This window comes from Medicago truncatula, chromosome 1 (assembly GCF_003473485.1).
Source record: "Medicago truncatula cultivar Jemalong A17 chromosome 1, MtrunA17r5.0-ANR, whole genome shotgun sequence".
NCBI classification, from domain to species: domain Eukaryota; kingdom Viridiplantae; phylum Streptophyta; class Magnoliopsida; order Fabales; family Fabaceae; genus Medicago; species Medicago truncatula.
This window is the reverse complement of record NC_053042.1, coordinates 36,319,556-36,335,110: the sequence shown is the minus strand read 5'-3', so window position 1 is coordinate 36,335,110 and position 15,555 is coordinate 36,319,556. Positions and strand designations below refer to the sequence as shown.

General features: G+C 34.1%; 2 protein-coding genes across 4 annotated transcripts; one reads left to right on the top strand and one right to left on the bottom strand.

Moving 5' to 3' along the window:
- The first annotated feature begins 866 nt into the window (after positions 1–866).
- Positions 867–4,140, top strand: LOC11429749 (probable GTP-binding protein OBGM, mitochondrial). Of its 2 annotated transcripts, XM_003590676.4 has the most exons (6): positions 867–1,022; positions 1,339–1,544; positions 1,656–1,764; positions 2,408–2,490; positions 2,577–2,639; positions 2,758–4,140. In XM_003590676.4, the coding sequence occupies exons 2-6, from the start codon at positions 1,410–1,412 to the stop codon at positions 3,904–3,906; spliced, it is 1,539 nt and encodes a 512-aa protein (XP_003590724.1). In that variant the 5' UTR covers positions 867–1,022; positions 1,339–1,409; the 3' UTR covers positions 3,907–4,140. The 2 variants fall into 2 exon arrangements, with proteins under 2 accessions (XP_003590724.1, XP_024636143.1); XM_024780375.2 differs by lacking the exon at positions 2,408–2,490 and having other exon boundaries at positions 2,584–2,639.
- Positions 4,141–6,150: 2,010 nt separating this feature from the next.
- Positions 6,151–10,837, bottom strand: LOC11433289 (polyadenylate-binding protein 1). Of its 2 annotated transcripts, none has more exons than XM_039828360.1 (6): positions 10,593–10,837; positions 10,413–10,515; positions 10,203–10,273; positions 8,082–8,273; positions 7,888–8,003; positions 6,151–6,625 (listed from the first exon to the last, which is right to left on the bottom strand). In XM_039828360.1, exons 1-6 carry the CDS (start codon positions 10,716–10,718, stop codon positions 6,583–6,585), a joined length of 651 nt encoding a protein of 216 aa, XP_039684294.1. In that variant the 5' UTR covers positions 10,719–10,837; the 3' UTR covers positions 6,151–6,582. The 2 variants fall into 2 exon arrangements, with proteins under 2 accessions (XP_039684294.1, XP_024636130.2); XM_024780362.2 differs by having other exon boundaries at positions 6,151–6,628; positions 10,593–10,835.
- Between the last annotated feature and the right edge of the window lie 4,718 nt (positions 10,838–15,555).

Here is a 15,555-nt window from a genome sequence, read left to right as displayed (position 1 = left end):
TGAAACGAGTTTTCAGACATTTTTCCCCCTATGTATGTTGTAAGCAATTTTTGTCTATTGCATATTCGTGTGACCAATTTCCTTTCATGGTAGGTAAAACTTTGTATAGTAAAAAGTTCGACTAACTTTAGTGATAGAAGTAATTGAGTTTTATCAATTAGGGGAAACACTTCAAGTTTTCTTAACCATGTCTCATTACCATCTCCATCAAATATAATGTAGGTACGATCGGTGCAACTAAAATCATGGCAACAAGTACAGTATGACTCAACATCGTTTACATTGTGAGATTGTTTGGTCATTTAGAAACATATTTTTATCTGTTTGCACAAAAATGTACTTTGGTTCAACATGGTCATGTAGAATCTTTTTTTTTTTTTTATCTATATATACAAAAATGTACTCTATGCTACTTTCTTCAAGTATGGCCAAAAACAAATCTAACATATGTTGTTATATCTTGATGTGTAATTGTAAGACAAATACGATGGAACGGAAAAATCAAATAAACCAAATTGAAAGTTAGCTAATCTTTTCTTGTTCAATTTAGATTTTTTTCAATCTTGGTTTTCAATTTTTAAATCAATTAACCGATGAATCGATAGGTTAACTTAACTTATCAAACTCACTTTGACTTGGTTCAAAGTCAACATTTTACTTACACCCTCGCACCAAAACAACAAACAAACAACATTATTCGTGTTTGTTAAGATTATATTTTGTATTTCATTTGTACTTTGACACATCCATCATTGTTTATTTTCTTTAATAATTTTTATGCTTTTGAGCAAAAAATATTTTTTTTTTAACTGTATTTTTCGATAAATCGATCAACTGAACCGAACCAAACTAAGCTAAATATATTTGCTTAGGTTGGCTTGATTACACTTCTAAAAAAAAAAAAGTTGATAACAAAACCAAATCAATTCACTGCATCAAAGTGAAAGGAAACAGCATAAATCTACTCTTAAGAATTGGTTTCAGCGGCACTAACCAATTCGAATCCAATCCATCACACATTCGTGAGTTTTCTTCTGTTGCTTCTTTCTCTGCTCGCATTTTTTAGTTTCCATTCCTTATATTTTGTTTGTTCAAAATAGCTTCATTGTGACACTCATTCATTTACTATCATCCATTCTGTCTCTTAAACAAAAAATGTACCAAAATTAACTATTCAAAATATTCATAAAAACGCAAAACCCTTAAAATTTGGCTATGCATAACACCTGCTCGACAAAATTCCCCAATGAGAAGTCCTATAAATAAAGTTTCTTTTTTTTTCTTTCTATTTTTTGCTTTGCTTTGATCTAACATTAATCTTTTTTCTTCTTTGTTCAGTTCATTTTGAAGGTGTGAAGCAACAAGTTACAAATTTATTGACAGATTATTGATAACAAACATAGACAAAAATGTTGGTGTTTGAAGCAAGATATGTTCGACAAGTAAAAGTTTTTACTCGAACTTGTGTATCGAGATGGTCTACTGTATTTTATTCTTGTTATTCAAATTCTCCTCACAGCAAATCTAAGCTGGCCCCTTTGCAGGTTTATCTCCAATCCAACTCATTTTCTACCACCATGAAAAAAAAATGACATTTTGTGATTTATTTCTTTTCTGTTTGTAAGTACTCACTGCATTGAGGTTTTTGTTTCTAGGAGAGAAGAATGATTGACAAAGTTAAAATATTTGCAAAAGCAGGAGATGGTGGTCATGGTTGCACCAGCTCTCGCCGCAGTCGACATGATAGAAAGAGCATAGCTGATGGTGCATTTTCTTCTTCTTTTTTTATTATGTTTTATCTACTAGATTTGACATATGCGGGGGATCAGGTAGCTCAGCTGGTTTGAACTAAGGGATAAGAAGTTGGAGTTCTTGGGTTCAAACCCGGACAAAGGAGTAAATATTAATCTAATCTAACTATTAACATTTGTCATTCAAAAAATAATAATTTGACATATGCTTAATTGAGTAAATAACCAATTTGGTCTTTGAAATTATAGGACTCTATTAGCTTAGTCTCTCACATTATCAATAATTCAAAATGATCGTTATATTGAAAAATGTCAGTAAGGTTCATCCCCTCGTTAATATTTACAATAGCTATAATGACAATGACATTAAGTTGGTAATATCAGGAATGAATTTAAAATTAAGTGGATAGTATAAGAGATATGTTTGATAACAATCTATGCATAGGAACAAACTTTATTAACATTTTGCAATTTCAGGATACATTTGGAATTGTTAGTAATGTGGAGGACTAAGTCGATACAAACCTATATATACGGATTTAATTATTCAGCAATCAGAAACATGCTATTGATTTGTGAATACCATCATCCAGTTGATGTTAAGAAATTTAGATGGAGTGTTGTAGAGCTGATAGCAATGTGCTTGCTTAATGTAGGTGGCAGTGGTGGGGTAGGTGGTGATGTAATTCTGGAATGCTCTCGTAGAGTTTGGGATTTCAGTGGTCTGCAGCGTCATCTAGTATGCACTTATATATTTTACCAAAAAAAATTATGTCAAAAAATTATGAGATTTTTCATGTCAGTGACACTAATGGTGCATGGTAGATAGCAGGTAATGGAGGACATGGATCATCAAAAAATAAGATAGGAACCAGGGGTGCCGATAAGGTTATTGATCTTTACTTGTTCTTTCACCTTTAAAAATTGTTTCATATTTTTATTTTCTTCTATTTGGTTGTGTTTTCAAAACAAAATTGACCTTATCCAAACTAACTTGCTTTAATAGGTTGTTCGTGTACCGATTGGCACTGTACTTCATCTTGTTAGTGGTGATATTCCTTCTATAGTCAAAAAAGTTCAATCCTCGGCAGATTTAGACCCTTGGGATGTTCCTGGTGTACTTGTAGATGATCATTCCGACCCTCGCGATGGTTCTACTTCCAACGTTACAATGCAGGAAAAAGTCAATGCAATACATCCTACTGGCTGCTCTTCATCCCAAGCTACTGAAGCAAATGTTGAGAAGTCTGTAAAATCTACATGTGTTGCATCAGCAGATGTACTTTCTCAACTTTCATCATCTAATGAAACTTCCGAACTTGGTTCAGAGGATATAGAAGGGAAACCAGAGATCCTTAGTAATGTTGCTGAATTAACAGAAGAAGGTCAACAGATTATTGTTGCTCGTGGAGGAGAAGGTGGTCTCGGTAATGTGTCTATTCAAAAAGATCCTAGGAAGCCTCCGACTACGAAGGCAGGGGCAGGTCAACACGTAACCAATCTTCAGGACACTGACAGTGTTAACTCTTCCTTAAGTACAGGTTTACCTGGTTCTGAGTCTGTTCTTATATTAGAACTGAAGTGCATTGCTGATGTTAGTTTTGTGGGAATGCCTAATGCTGGTAAAAGCACGTTACTTGGAGCTATATCGAGAGCTAAGCCTGCTGTTGGTCACTATGCCTTCACTACCCTTAGGCCGAATTTAGGGAATTTGAACTATGATGATATGTCGATAATTGTGGCTGATATTCCTGGACTTATAAAGGGCGCACACCAAAATCGTGGACTTGGTCATGCATTTCTGCGCCACATAGAACGCACAAAGGTTCTGGCTTATGTGGTAGACGTGGCTGCTGCTTTACCGGGAAGAAAAGGAATTTCACCGTGGGAACAACTGAAAGACTTGGTTCTAGAGCTTGAGTACCATCTGGAGGGTTTATCCAATCGGCCATCCTTGATAGTCGCAAATAAGATTGATGAGGAAGGTGCTGAGGAAGTGTATGAAGAGTTAAGGAGAAGGGTCCAGGGTGTTCCTATCTTTGCTGTGAGTGCTGTTTTGGAGGAAGGGATACCAGAGCTTAAATCTGGTCTTAGAATGCTTGTCAATGGTGAAACTTCATGCCCACTTTGCCTAGATCAAATATTGCTTGATTAGATTAGATTATCATCATTCCTCTTGTAAGTATGAGTCAAGATAGAGTGGAATATCTTCTTTGCACTTTCTGTTTTGTTTACTTCCCCTGTACTTGGAGTTGAGTGTTTTGCTTGGTTCTAAACCAAACTGAACTCCCAAAAACAATGGCCATAACCTAATCAAGCCATTTAGATGTGCTACGTTTAAGATTCTTTTAAAAGAAAAAATAAATGTATGATTGTTAGCCTCAGACAATATGTTTTATTTTATATTATATTATATTTAGGATTCCAAATACTTTTTTCGAATACTTATTACAGTTTTTTTTTTTTACAAGAATATTTATCTACTATTGACGTTGTCCATATGAAAAAGTGAAACCGTGATTAGTTCCACACACAAAATGTGATGTCCAACGATTTTTAGTTCCTTGTCGTTGAACTCATTGAACTTAATAACATTGTCAGCCATTCGTAATTCAATCATCATATGAGTTGCACCGTCTCCGTCGATCTTCTTCGCATAAGCGGAAAGATTGATATTTCAGTGGGACCCACCCAAAAGTTATCACTCTTCTATTTCTCTACTAGACCAAACGAGAGCCTTTTCTCTTCAACTTCTCTTTTCCTAATTTCACCCATATCAAATAGGCTAGTGTTAGCAACACTATTTTTTTAACGTTCTCTCCAACACTCGCTCTTTTATTGAATGAAATCAATGTAAACATCACCGCTTTATGTGGATCCTATTTTTAAATTGTAGGACCCACATTAATACCCAACAAAAGAGTGGGTATTAAAATGTTGAAAAGAGAGTGTTGTTACCTCTATCAAATAGTGTAAAAGAAGTTGTCTTCAAGTTCAAACTAAGAGGCATGGTAGGAACCAAATAAACACAATTTAATGGATCAGAGAGGCGCTAATTGTTAGCAGACCACTTATGTTCAAAGTCTAAGACTTGATCTACTAGTGCTTATCAAGACAAACAAGCAACATGTTTGAGAAGTTTTCAAAGTGAAAGAAAAGTTTGTTAAGTTGCAACAAACTAGTGAGAAAAGGAAAGGCAATGTTACATTATACAACACCGTGTCAATAAAATAAACGAATATTGTGATATGGATAAAAATATGGTTTTGGTCACTACATTTTTCGTTTTGATTTTAGTCGCTGTAAAAAAAAATTTTGTTTTTGGTCCTTACAAAATATTTTGTTTTTGAAAATAGTCCTTAGAGAATATTTTCAAAAGTAAAATATTTTGCAGGGACCTTTTTAAAAATCCAAAGATTTTACAGGAACTATTTTTCTAATAAATGGGTTCAGTCATGCCACGTGTGCAAATCATCACAAAAGTGGGGTCAGGGTCCAAAACCAAAACGAGGCATATTTGTAAGGACCAAAAACAACAAAAAAAATTGCAGGGACTAAAACCAAAACGAGACATATTTGCAAGGACCAAAACCATATTTTAGCTTTGTGATATAATCCTGTTTTAGACTTCAATCATAGAGATTCAAGTGAGAATCTTGGTTTTACTACCAAGGAGTCTTGATTTAAGTATCGTTTCTCCTAATAAGGTCATTCAACCCTATGGTAGGATCTATTCATAATGTCAAAGAAAATATCGATGCTATCAAATATATAGCCAATCGAGCTGACATATCACAGAAGAGGAAAAAAAAAATACAGGTAAATGAAATTTCCAAATACATATTATTGCTGAAGTTCATCAAACCCCTATCAAACAAATTCGTAACTCAATGTTGCTCATAATTGCATTTCTTTGGAGCAATGGCAGTGAAGGCAATCCTAATTCCTAGTCAAAATCAATGTTTCACAAAAATTAACTCCAAATGCTTGATAGCTCTGGTGGTTCTCACAACACTATTTTTCTATGAAGTATTTATTAACTTCAAAAAGCATAGTTCATCAAACTTGCGGTCATTTTTTAACTTTAAAATCTTTAAAAAGCATAGTTCAACCATATAATGGTATGTTTCCAGTATTGCGCGGATTGATTCTCTACATTGAAAATATCTCATATTTCTTCATTAGACTAGTCCCCACCATTCAAACCTTGCAATCTTTTTTCTTTCTAATAAAATAAAGCCTCTTTTATTGTTATGGGTCTAATAAAATAAAGCCTCTTTTTTCTTGCCAATAGAAAGAATACATTCCCATCCCAAGTGTGTGAGATGAGGGCCGCCACGATATCAAGAAACATAATCAACTCTTTGTCTCTTTGACCTATATTTTCGAGACAGTAACATTAATATAAGCCACAGTAAACCTACTTCAAACTAACTTTAAAAATTGATTCCGACAGCACATAACCAATTCGATCACCGAAATTCATATAAATTTCTGAAAATAAAAAGACAACAAAACCAACATTGAACTGAATAGTTTAATCTAGTAGTTCAAACCGATAAACTTAGTAAACTATTGAGAATTTTCCCTGCATAGTTGCCTCCGCTATTGCACAGGTAAACCTCAAGGACTCGGGGAAAATGAGGCGATCAACCTACTTTGTCGATATAGTACATGTACATCCTTAACAGTTAAGGGCATTTAACTTCCTGTGTAAAAAGAAGCTTCATGTTCTTGCTCCATCAAATAAACATTATTATAATGGCACAAACTAATAGTGATCTGTCCTTTATAATAAAGATGTAACCGCCTATTAAGTTGAGAATAAGAACTAGTATGGCCGGTATCGGGTGGGTCTTCTATATCTCGGAACCCTTCTGCATGGAAAAATTATTTTTTTAATAATTAAACATAAAGCATAGGCTGTGAATAAATAAAAACATTTTATCATCTCAATTTAATATTAAAAAAACAAATTGTGAAGAAATATTAACATCTTATCGTATAGAGAAAGAATGACAATTAGGAGGAACCAAAACCTACTGTTGATCCAGTCACAGTCAATTTTTAACACCACCAAATCATAAAATGAAAATCATTTAAGAAACTATTACTTTTTCATTTAGCTATTACCACATTTAATGATGTGGCAATGTCAAATTAGATGATAGAGTTTTCTTACAGAGAATGAACGAACAATAAATACTTGATTGAATAAAAGCTTATCATTTAAACCGTCCGTACAAGTTGTTTCGAAATATAAAATAAATATAAAATGAGAATAAACTATGTATAAGCCTGTCATGAGTGTGTTTGTAACTTTCAATAAACTATTCTTATATCAGAATAAGCTAAAAAACAAGTTCTGAGAACAATACAAGTTATTTTTTAAGCTCTTTCAAACACTTGCACAAATGTCATAAACACGTATAAAATCTTCCAAAACCACCCTAAATGCATGGACCACAATCTGCCGTGATAGCAGGCACACAAGATTTTATAGAAAAATGAAATTTACAAAATACAAATTAAGAGTTGCCATCCATCCATTTTAATTATATACCATTCAGTTAGTGTTGTTGCTGCAGGCAATTATACCAAAACTGTATATATACTCATTGGCATAGCATGCATCCCTATGTAGTTTTTGGTTATACAAACATAAGTGTAATTTTCAATATCTGTATTACCCTGCCCATAAAAGTAAACTTGCAAGGACTTGTGGTCTTGAAGCTTCCAAGAAATCCTAATCATTTTCTTATTACGTTTATGTGTGGATGTGCAAGGGAGTGTGTATATCCATAAGGAGAAAAACAATTTGAACAGTCTGGTGTGCTGTTAGATGGTCATCATGGTAAAAGTCTAAAGGAAAGTATACAGAACATGAGGTTCGCTACATTAACAAGCACGCTTATGTGGTTACCTATCATCAGATGTATTACTATCACAAAAGCAAATCCATCCACTAGTTTTATTTTAATATCACAGTCGCGATGTGAACCACCATTTAAACAAAAAGTATACATATTTACTCTTTAAATGTCAAAATTTACACATTGGATGTCATAGAGAAACAAAAGCAACAATGAATTCTGGGTAAATATTTTATTTTATTCAGTTTCTAATGATAGCTTACCCGTAAGCATATGGTGGAAAGAATGGTGCAGGCATGAAAGGCCTCCTACCGCGGAAACCAGCAGGTCTTCTTCCGTACTGCTTCAATCCAGGAACATTAGTACGTTTTGCAGACACCTGAAGGAAAAACCATTAAAACCAAATGGAAACATGGAGTGATTAGTTGAATTTACACATATAATCAGATAAAATTACCTTCAGCTGTCGGCCATGCAATTCAGTTTCATTTAAAATGAGAGCATTCTGAACAGCATCAGCTTCAACAAATTCTACATAAGCAAATCCTTTCGGTTGACCAAATTTGTCTGTCAATATTGTGACTCTGTTCACAGTACCACAGGACTGAAAATGCTGTTGGACTTCTTCAGGTGTGCATGCATAGTCAACCTGATTCATAATTTAGAAACCAGTTTGATGAATTAACACTCGGTTGAAGTTTTTTAAGATTTAAATGACATGGAAAATTACGCATAAAATGACTAAAAAAATGCATTGGACATGTGTGTGAGTCGCCAGATGAACACACATCAAATACTTTTGTGGTTTTTAAGTGATGCAAGAGACAAGAAGACAAAGATTACAACTACCAAAGCTTTTTCCCGCAAGGTGAAACCGACTACATGGATCACACAACACCATATTCTGCCATGGACAATAAATACAGATAGGCCATATAATTTTAGATCTATCTTGATGGTTCGGCCTAAAGTTTTCTTTGGTCTCTCTCCTCCTTTAACTATTTTACTATACTCCCATGAAATTTAAGTGCTTAAAAGCATTACCATGCTGTACAGGGCTGATGAAAGATACAAGCAGTCCAGTTAAGAGAAGTTTACCATAACATTTACGAATGATCGGTTTTGCAGCATTATAAAGATGTAAAAATTTGGTTTCTTACGTATTTTAGAAAATTTGCATTATATGGATCTGAAATTAAGTCAGACATGTTTTCAGGATAACATTCAGGTAATCAACCAAATGGTTATTGTTAGTTTTAATGGCTTTCCAAATTGAAACCGAAGTCCATTTTGGGTTATATATATATGTGAACAAATGGAATGTGTTGTCAATTACAGATCGCAGAATATAGCGGTTTGTACAAATTCCGCAACGCAACAATGCTGTAGCACAGCTATAGCCGCTGTTTCATAATCTTCTATATCATATTGCGTATTACAGAACAATAGTGATTAGTTCATATTCCGCTATGCAATAGTGCTATAGTGCCACTATACTGCTATTTAACAACACTTAATTCGGCAGCTTTGAAGATCACCCTGATAGCATGTCCCTTCCAAGAGGAAAACAAACTAATGCTAGGGAAACTAAAACACCTTTAAAGGACATGATGATATCAGGAAATATTTGAACAAAGAGTTTTGACCTTCGACAAAACCATGTTCAATTACTAAATTACCCAAACCCGCTCCAAACCAAACCAACTGGCTACATGTACAACACACATTAAATGCTCTCTTTTTAATGATAAAAATAAATAAAAAAATGGAAGGCTCATTGACTACTTTGTAAACCAGACCATACAACCTCTTTCCCATCTCAACCATTCCCCACACTCAAAAAATAAAATTAATGAAAAGTGAAACAGGCTGTTTTGACCGATTCCAAACTACTTTATAGGTGCTTATCTTTATATAACTAGCCATAGGTACCTACCATACCAGGGTTTTTTGGTTCAATCAATCTCTTTTGACTTCAAAACTAAAACTGTCTGTTGGGGCCAAACGTTCTAATAGAGGGGCTAACGTTTTGTGAACATGTTCAGGATCGTTGTTTTCAACTATCAGGTGCATATGTCCCATATTAGTCAATCACGTGCAGTGCGCCTGACGTCCCCCAAAAAAACAAAATCGACATTTATTGTTTGAAAACTAAAACTGCTTGTCGACGTTGAATGCTCTAGAAAAGGGTCCAACTTTTCAGAAACATGTTAATGATCTTTGTCGCTTTCACGTGCAGTCGATCACGTGCAATGCGACTGACTTCCATCCAAAATAAAAAATAAATCAACATTTATTATTTCGATTTACATCCCATCCCAATAATCCAAACATTAAATTCTTAGCCTAAAATTCAAACTGTAAGCAACAACGATGCGCCAAAAACCCGGAAACCGCCAAAAAGATTGCAGAATTGAGTAACAAAAATCATATATAAGCAAAAACATCATACGCCTAAACGTTCTACTTGAGCACTTGCACATAACATACTTCAGATATAAAACATATAAAACAGAGTAACAACATAAACTAAAATCTGAATTAATCATAAATAAAATCAAAGGTATGCGAAACTCACATTACCGACATAGATAGATCTAGCATCCACTTCCTCCTTTTCAGCTTGAGACACAGAAGACCCAGCAGGATCTAATATCAAAAAATCAAAAAGCTTAAAAAATCAATAATTGAGCCAAAGGATAAACAGATCTGAATTAAACAGACAATGAATCAATCAACGAAAATTTATCAAATCTTCGAAAATTGAAAAGCATAATAAGAATGAAACCTTGAACAGCGCCCATCTCTTTCTCAACCTTAGCTTGCATTTCGCGAAGGGCGCTAGCTTCTTCCTCGATCTCTTTCAGCCTCTTCTTCATATCCTCCAATTCCTGCAAAATCGATTCATGTTAAAAAGAATACGTAGATAGAGAAACCCTAACCCTAATTCGATAAACCTAACCCTAACCTTGGTGGTGTGATTGGATGCGAGTTCTTCATCGCCTTCTTGATGTTCAGCATCTATGTCGGCATCCATGTCAACCTCTTCATCGGGAATGTCAGCACCGTAGACTTCGTGCTCTTCCTGCTCCATCGCTATTCTATCTTCTTCTTCCTTCTTCTTCTCCTCCTTGTCCTTCTCTCACTCTCTCTCTCTCTCTCTTCCGCACCGAGAGATTTTTGTCTATGGTATATCTAAACACATTCAAACACCCTTTTATATTATTCTTTTAATAATTCGCTAAATCTTAATTTTATATGCAACAAGGTCACTTTAGCTTTCCCTCAAAAAAAAAAAAAAAAAAAGGTCACTTTAGCTTATTTACTAATAGAAAATTGCTTTTAAGCACCCACCATTTGCTCTTGTAAACCTTAAACCGACTAAAATATCTCCGACGAATAGTTAACTATCGTTTACTCAAGCCAGCGATATTTTACTGTCGCTTTAGTTGTGGCACTTAATTGTTGTTCTAGACATGTCTTTATATCAAGCAACTCTTGTACTACATATCATTCACTCGCCACATTTCATGTTATGATCCATCCAAAAAGTCAAAAGAAGAAGTTGAGACATGGGAAGATGCTTTATTTGGATAGACAATTTTGGTTTCGAGACATCGTGAATATTGAAAGAGAGTGTAAACCAAAAAATAATCAAATGAACTCCTTCGAATTCCTTTGGATGATGACAACAAAGAAGAGAAAGAATTTGAACAAGATAAAAATTAAGAAGTAATATCACTTGATAGGATATGATACTTTTGTTGGTGTGATTAGCGTGATTAAATTTAATACCCCGAAGGCTAATCGTGGTAAAAATACTTATTAGAATTGACTCGATTGGCCTTAACTCCCCGACTTGTTGAACCTCGCTGTGACAATGGTTTCAACAATAGCAACGAGTTGTTATGAGATTTGATATATGATGTCATGTATGTCAATGTCAATTTTATGTTTGATAAAAGACATTATCATAGTCATTGGTGCTTCAGGTGGATCATTTGACATATCTCCATAAGCTAATGGTGATGGATACAATGTGGGAGGTTAATATAGGTTTATTAGATAAATGATGACTTGTACGATCTTAATGGTATATCCATGTTTCTGAGACTTTACTATAATGCAAGTACATTCACCAAATGTAGTTGTAATCCGACAAATTGATTTTTTCAAATTGTATGGTTGTAAAGTCTCATCGGATGTGTCAAATTTGCCGTTGAACTTTAAAGTTAGCCCATGTATTAGATAACAACTCTTAGCAATCGTTAAATTTTCTTCAAGCAACCCATACTTGAGAATGAACTTTGTCCCTGAACCACGAGTTCCTTAGCTACTCTAAAGAGTGTTATGTTCAATTTTTTTGGATGTTTTTAGGCTACTAGACTAAGAAATGCATAAAAGTGTAAAGTAAAGAAAAATGATAAAATGCATAAAAGCTTGTTTGGTTGTTTGCGAGTTGAGAAAATCTACAGGTCTAGTATTTATACGCAAGCACCAGTCCTATTGACCAAAACAACGCAACCCATAGAATTCAGCCTTCTTGGCTATTTATGCGGTAATGCACGAATCCTCGTGTTGGTGGGGATATGTGGCAACCCACATTTAACTTGATCTTTCGAGCTTCTTGACGTTTCTCTTGTTCCCTTATCCATGTGTGTGACTCTCATAAAGTGGTTCCATGCTCTTAGTTTCTTTGGTTAGTGATGCCAACAATACTGAACACGTGTATAATGCCCAATTATCGCTCCACTAAGTCTCAATTGATTCCATCACCTCCACAACCTTTGCAAAACTCAATTTATAAGAAAGATACAAATAACTTGTATTCAACTATATTTGCATTTGTCTAACCATCAATCAGTAAAGAGAAGTAGTGATGTACAAAACCAGACCTGAACCTTTAACCCATCTCAACCCATAAAATTTGGGTTGGGTGTGATTCGATTCGATCAAAGAAAAAAACAGAGACAAAAAACACGAACAATAGATGAGACACAATAGAAGAAGTGATGAATCTATGTTACCCATCCTGTCCCAAATTGATTGAAATACGATATTATTTTATATTATGTTATTATTATTAAATTATTATTATAACCTTTTTGTATTTTTAATTCATTTATATGTTTTATCTAGTAAAATAGCTTTTTCAGTAATTAATATTATCACGTTGTTATATACGTCATATATTGAGCAGTGAGTTTTATTGTTTAATACTTTAAAATTGGAGCTTTCATTTTGAATGTAAATCGTAGTTTGTGATTTTAGTTAACGTGGAATGTCGTAACATGAACGCGATATAAGTTAAATTGATTTTAGTTAAGGTGGAATGGATCAACTCGATTGTGTCCTTGTATCATCTTGTTTTTATTGCACTCGTATCTCATCGAATTCAATCAAGTTTATGATCGGGTTCGAGTCTAAATAATTGGGCTACCTAAGTTAGGATCGGGTTTCGGTCTAGCCATTCTCGCCTTGTGTACAACCGAGAAGTTTACCTAACCCTAAAACAACATATATGCCTATTGTAACACCCCAAAAATTACATGTAATGATTTAATGAAGTTAATTAGAAGAATTCTTGATTTTTTTATTTATAATAATGGTGTTATGATGCTAGAATATTATGTTAGCTATGAAGAAATAGAAATATGATGATTAATGACGTGCTATGAGGATTATTATGATGAAAGGGAAAAATAAATAAAGTAATATAGAGGCGGGAGGTGTAGAATAGAAGTTTTAATTAAGTGGGGGAGGAAGAAGTAAAAAATAATATAAAATAGAATGACAGGAATAATATTATGAGGTTAGCTCATATATAAATAAAGAATTAACAATCAAGGTTACCACTTTTGCTGAAACGTAGAAGCAAGAGAAGAAGAGAGAAGAGGAGGAGAAAATCCTAGTTTCGAAGAAGAGAGCCGGAAAGCTGTGACTTCGAAGATTCGAGGTAAGGGGGAGATTCCTACCACCTTAGGGTGTTTAATCTATGATAGTTTATTTAGTATGAGGTGTTATTGTGATGCGATTTATGATGAAATTATGGTGCTGCATAAAGGCAATGATGTTGTTGAACGAATGGAATTTATGAGATTAATTTAGGGTTTATAAATTGAAGATTTTGATCTCGAAAAGAGTAGGTAATCCGGTGAGATAATGTAAAAGTTAATGTTTAGATGATAGGGTAACCCTAGGTAATGTCTCCTATCAATTTAGGATCAAACGAGGTAAAAAACAAAGATTTCTAGCCAAGTTAGGAGTAAATTCGAGGGCAAAAACGTTGTTTTCTGGGTTCTGAAAACTGCCCAATCATGCCACAATCTTTCCAAGAACGAAAAACATTTTTAAGCTGTCAGAAACGTGCCACGATTGGAACTCAACGTGCCACGATTCAGTATGGACTTAAACTGATTTTTGACCTACTTTTATGCCTCCAAAGGGTTCTTAAGATGTATAGTAAGGCCCCAAATCAATAAACTTAAATGAGAGGAGTTTAAATACAGGTTATGAGAGTAGATTCATAAGACATAATGAATTTAAAACAATACGAGTATCAAAAGTATTAGAGGAGAACTAAAGTAAGGATATGGGTTATTCGATGATTGTAGTGATAGAAAATATTTGATGAGCCTTAAACATAATTGGGTGAGAGGGAGACATGACTATTATACGGGAGAATACAGAAGGATAGTTGTGGTAGTCGTCAATGACAAATGAATTCCCAATATAAAGGTAAGAGTCGTAAACTATTAAACCAAATGAGAGAGTATGCTTAAGTGTCATTAGGATTGATTATCTCAAAAATCAAAAGAGATTAGGTAGTGAAACGATGAAGGACTTAGAAGTGAAGTAGAGAGAGTTGTGAGAGGGTAATTCAAGAACTAATGAAGATGAAAATAGTAGTAAATTAGAGTAAAGGATAGATGCAACGATGAGACTATATGAAGAGTAAGAACTAAGGTAAATTAAAGAGACATGATGGTAAAGGAATAAGGTAATAAATGACGTTAATGACGTGGCAAAGTATGAAGTAAGGTACAAGATATGAATGGGTTAAAGAAGTGAAAATACGATGATAGGAGGGAATAATAGAGTAGATGATTATGGGTAATTGATGAGGTTAAACATAATAGCCTTAAATAATAATGAGCTTAGGAAGGCTGTTAGGTTGTAGGGAATAAGAGTTAATATAAGCGGTAATGTTGAAGAGTTGATGAGGTGCATATAAACGAGGAGAAGGATAGGTGGGTTAAATGAACGAATAAGATGAAGGATGAAGTGTGCCACCAGGAGTAAAAGATGCAGAGAATGAAAATTAAACTAATGGTGGGTGTAAGATTTAGATATGATGTGAATATGACAAAATTATGAGTTAGACATAAGTAGACGAATATATGGTGTAAAATAATGATGAGTTGCTAATGACGTAAGATGATGATGTAAAATGATGTTATGATTATAAAAGACGAATGATGTATGACGAATGACGTACTTGTTTTCTAATAACAAGCAATATGACGAGTAACTATGACGTAAAGATGATGTGTTGTTTATGTGTCTTCTAAATGATGTTTTAGTGGGTCCACATGCATCATATCATACTGCATAATGACGAATGACGGATGTAAGTTCAGTAACACACCTCTGACTTACATTATTATGACGATAGGATCCGGTACCGGCATGCATGTAGGTCTAGGGATGAAGTATGTTGCATATAGGTCATTTTAGGTGAACTGTGGTATGTGCTAATGATGTGAATAACTGAATATGATATGTGTGTTAAAGGTGTGCATAAGATGTATGTGTTAATGATGTTTATGAAATGAATTGTGTGAATATTATGATGAATGATTGATGATGATGAGACGAAGGACCGATGAAGATATAATTATCTACTTTATTATTCATGTATCCCAATATAT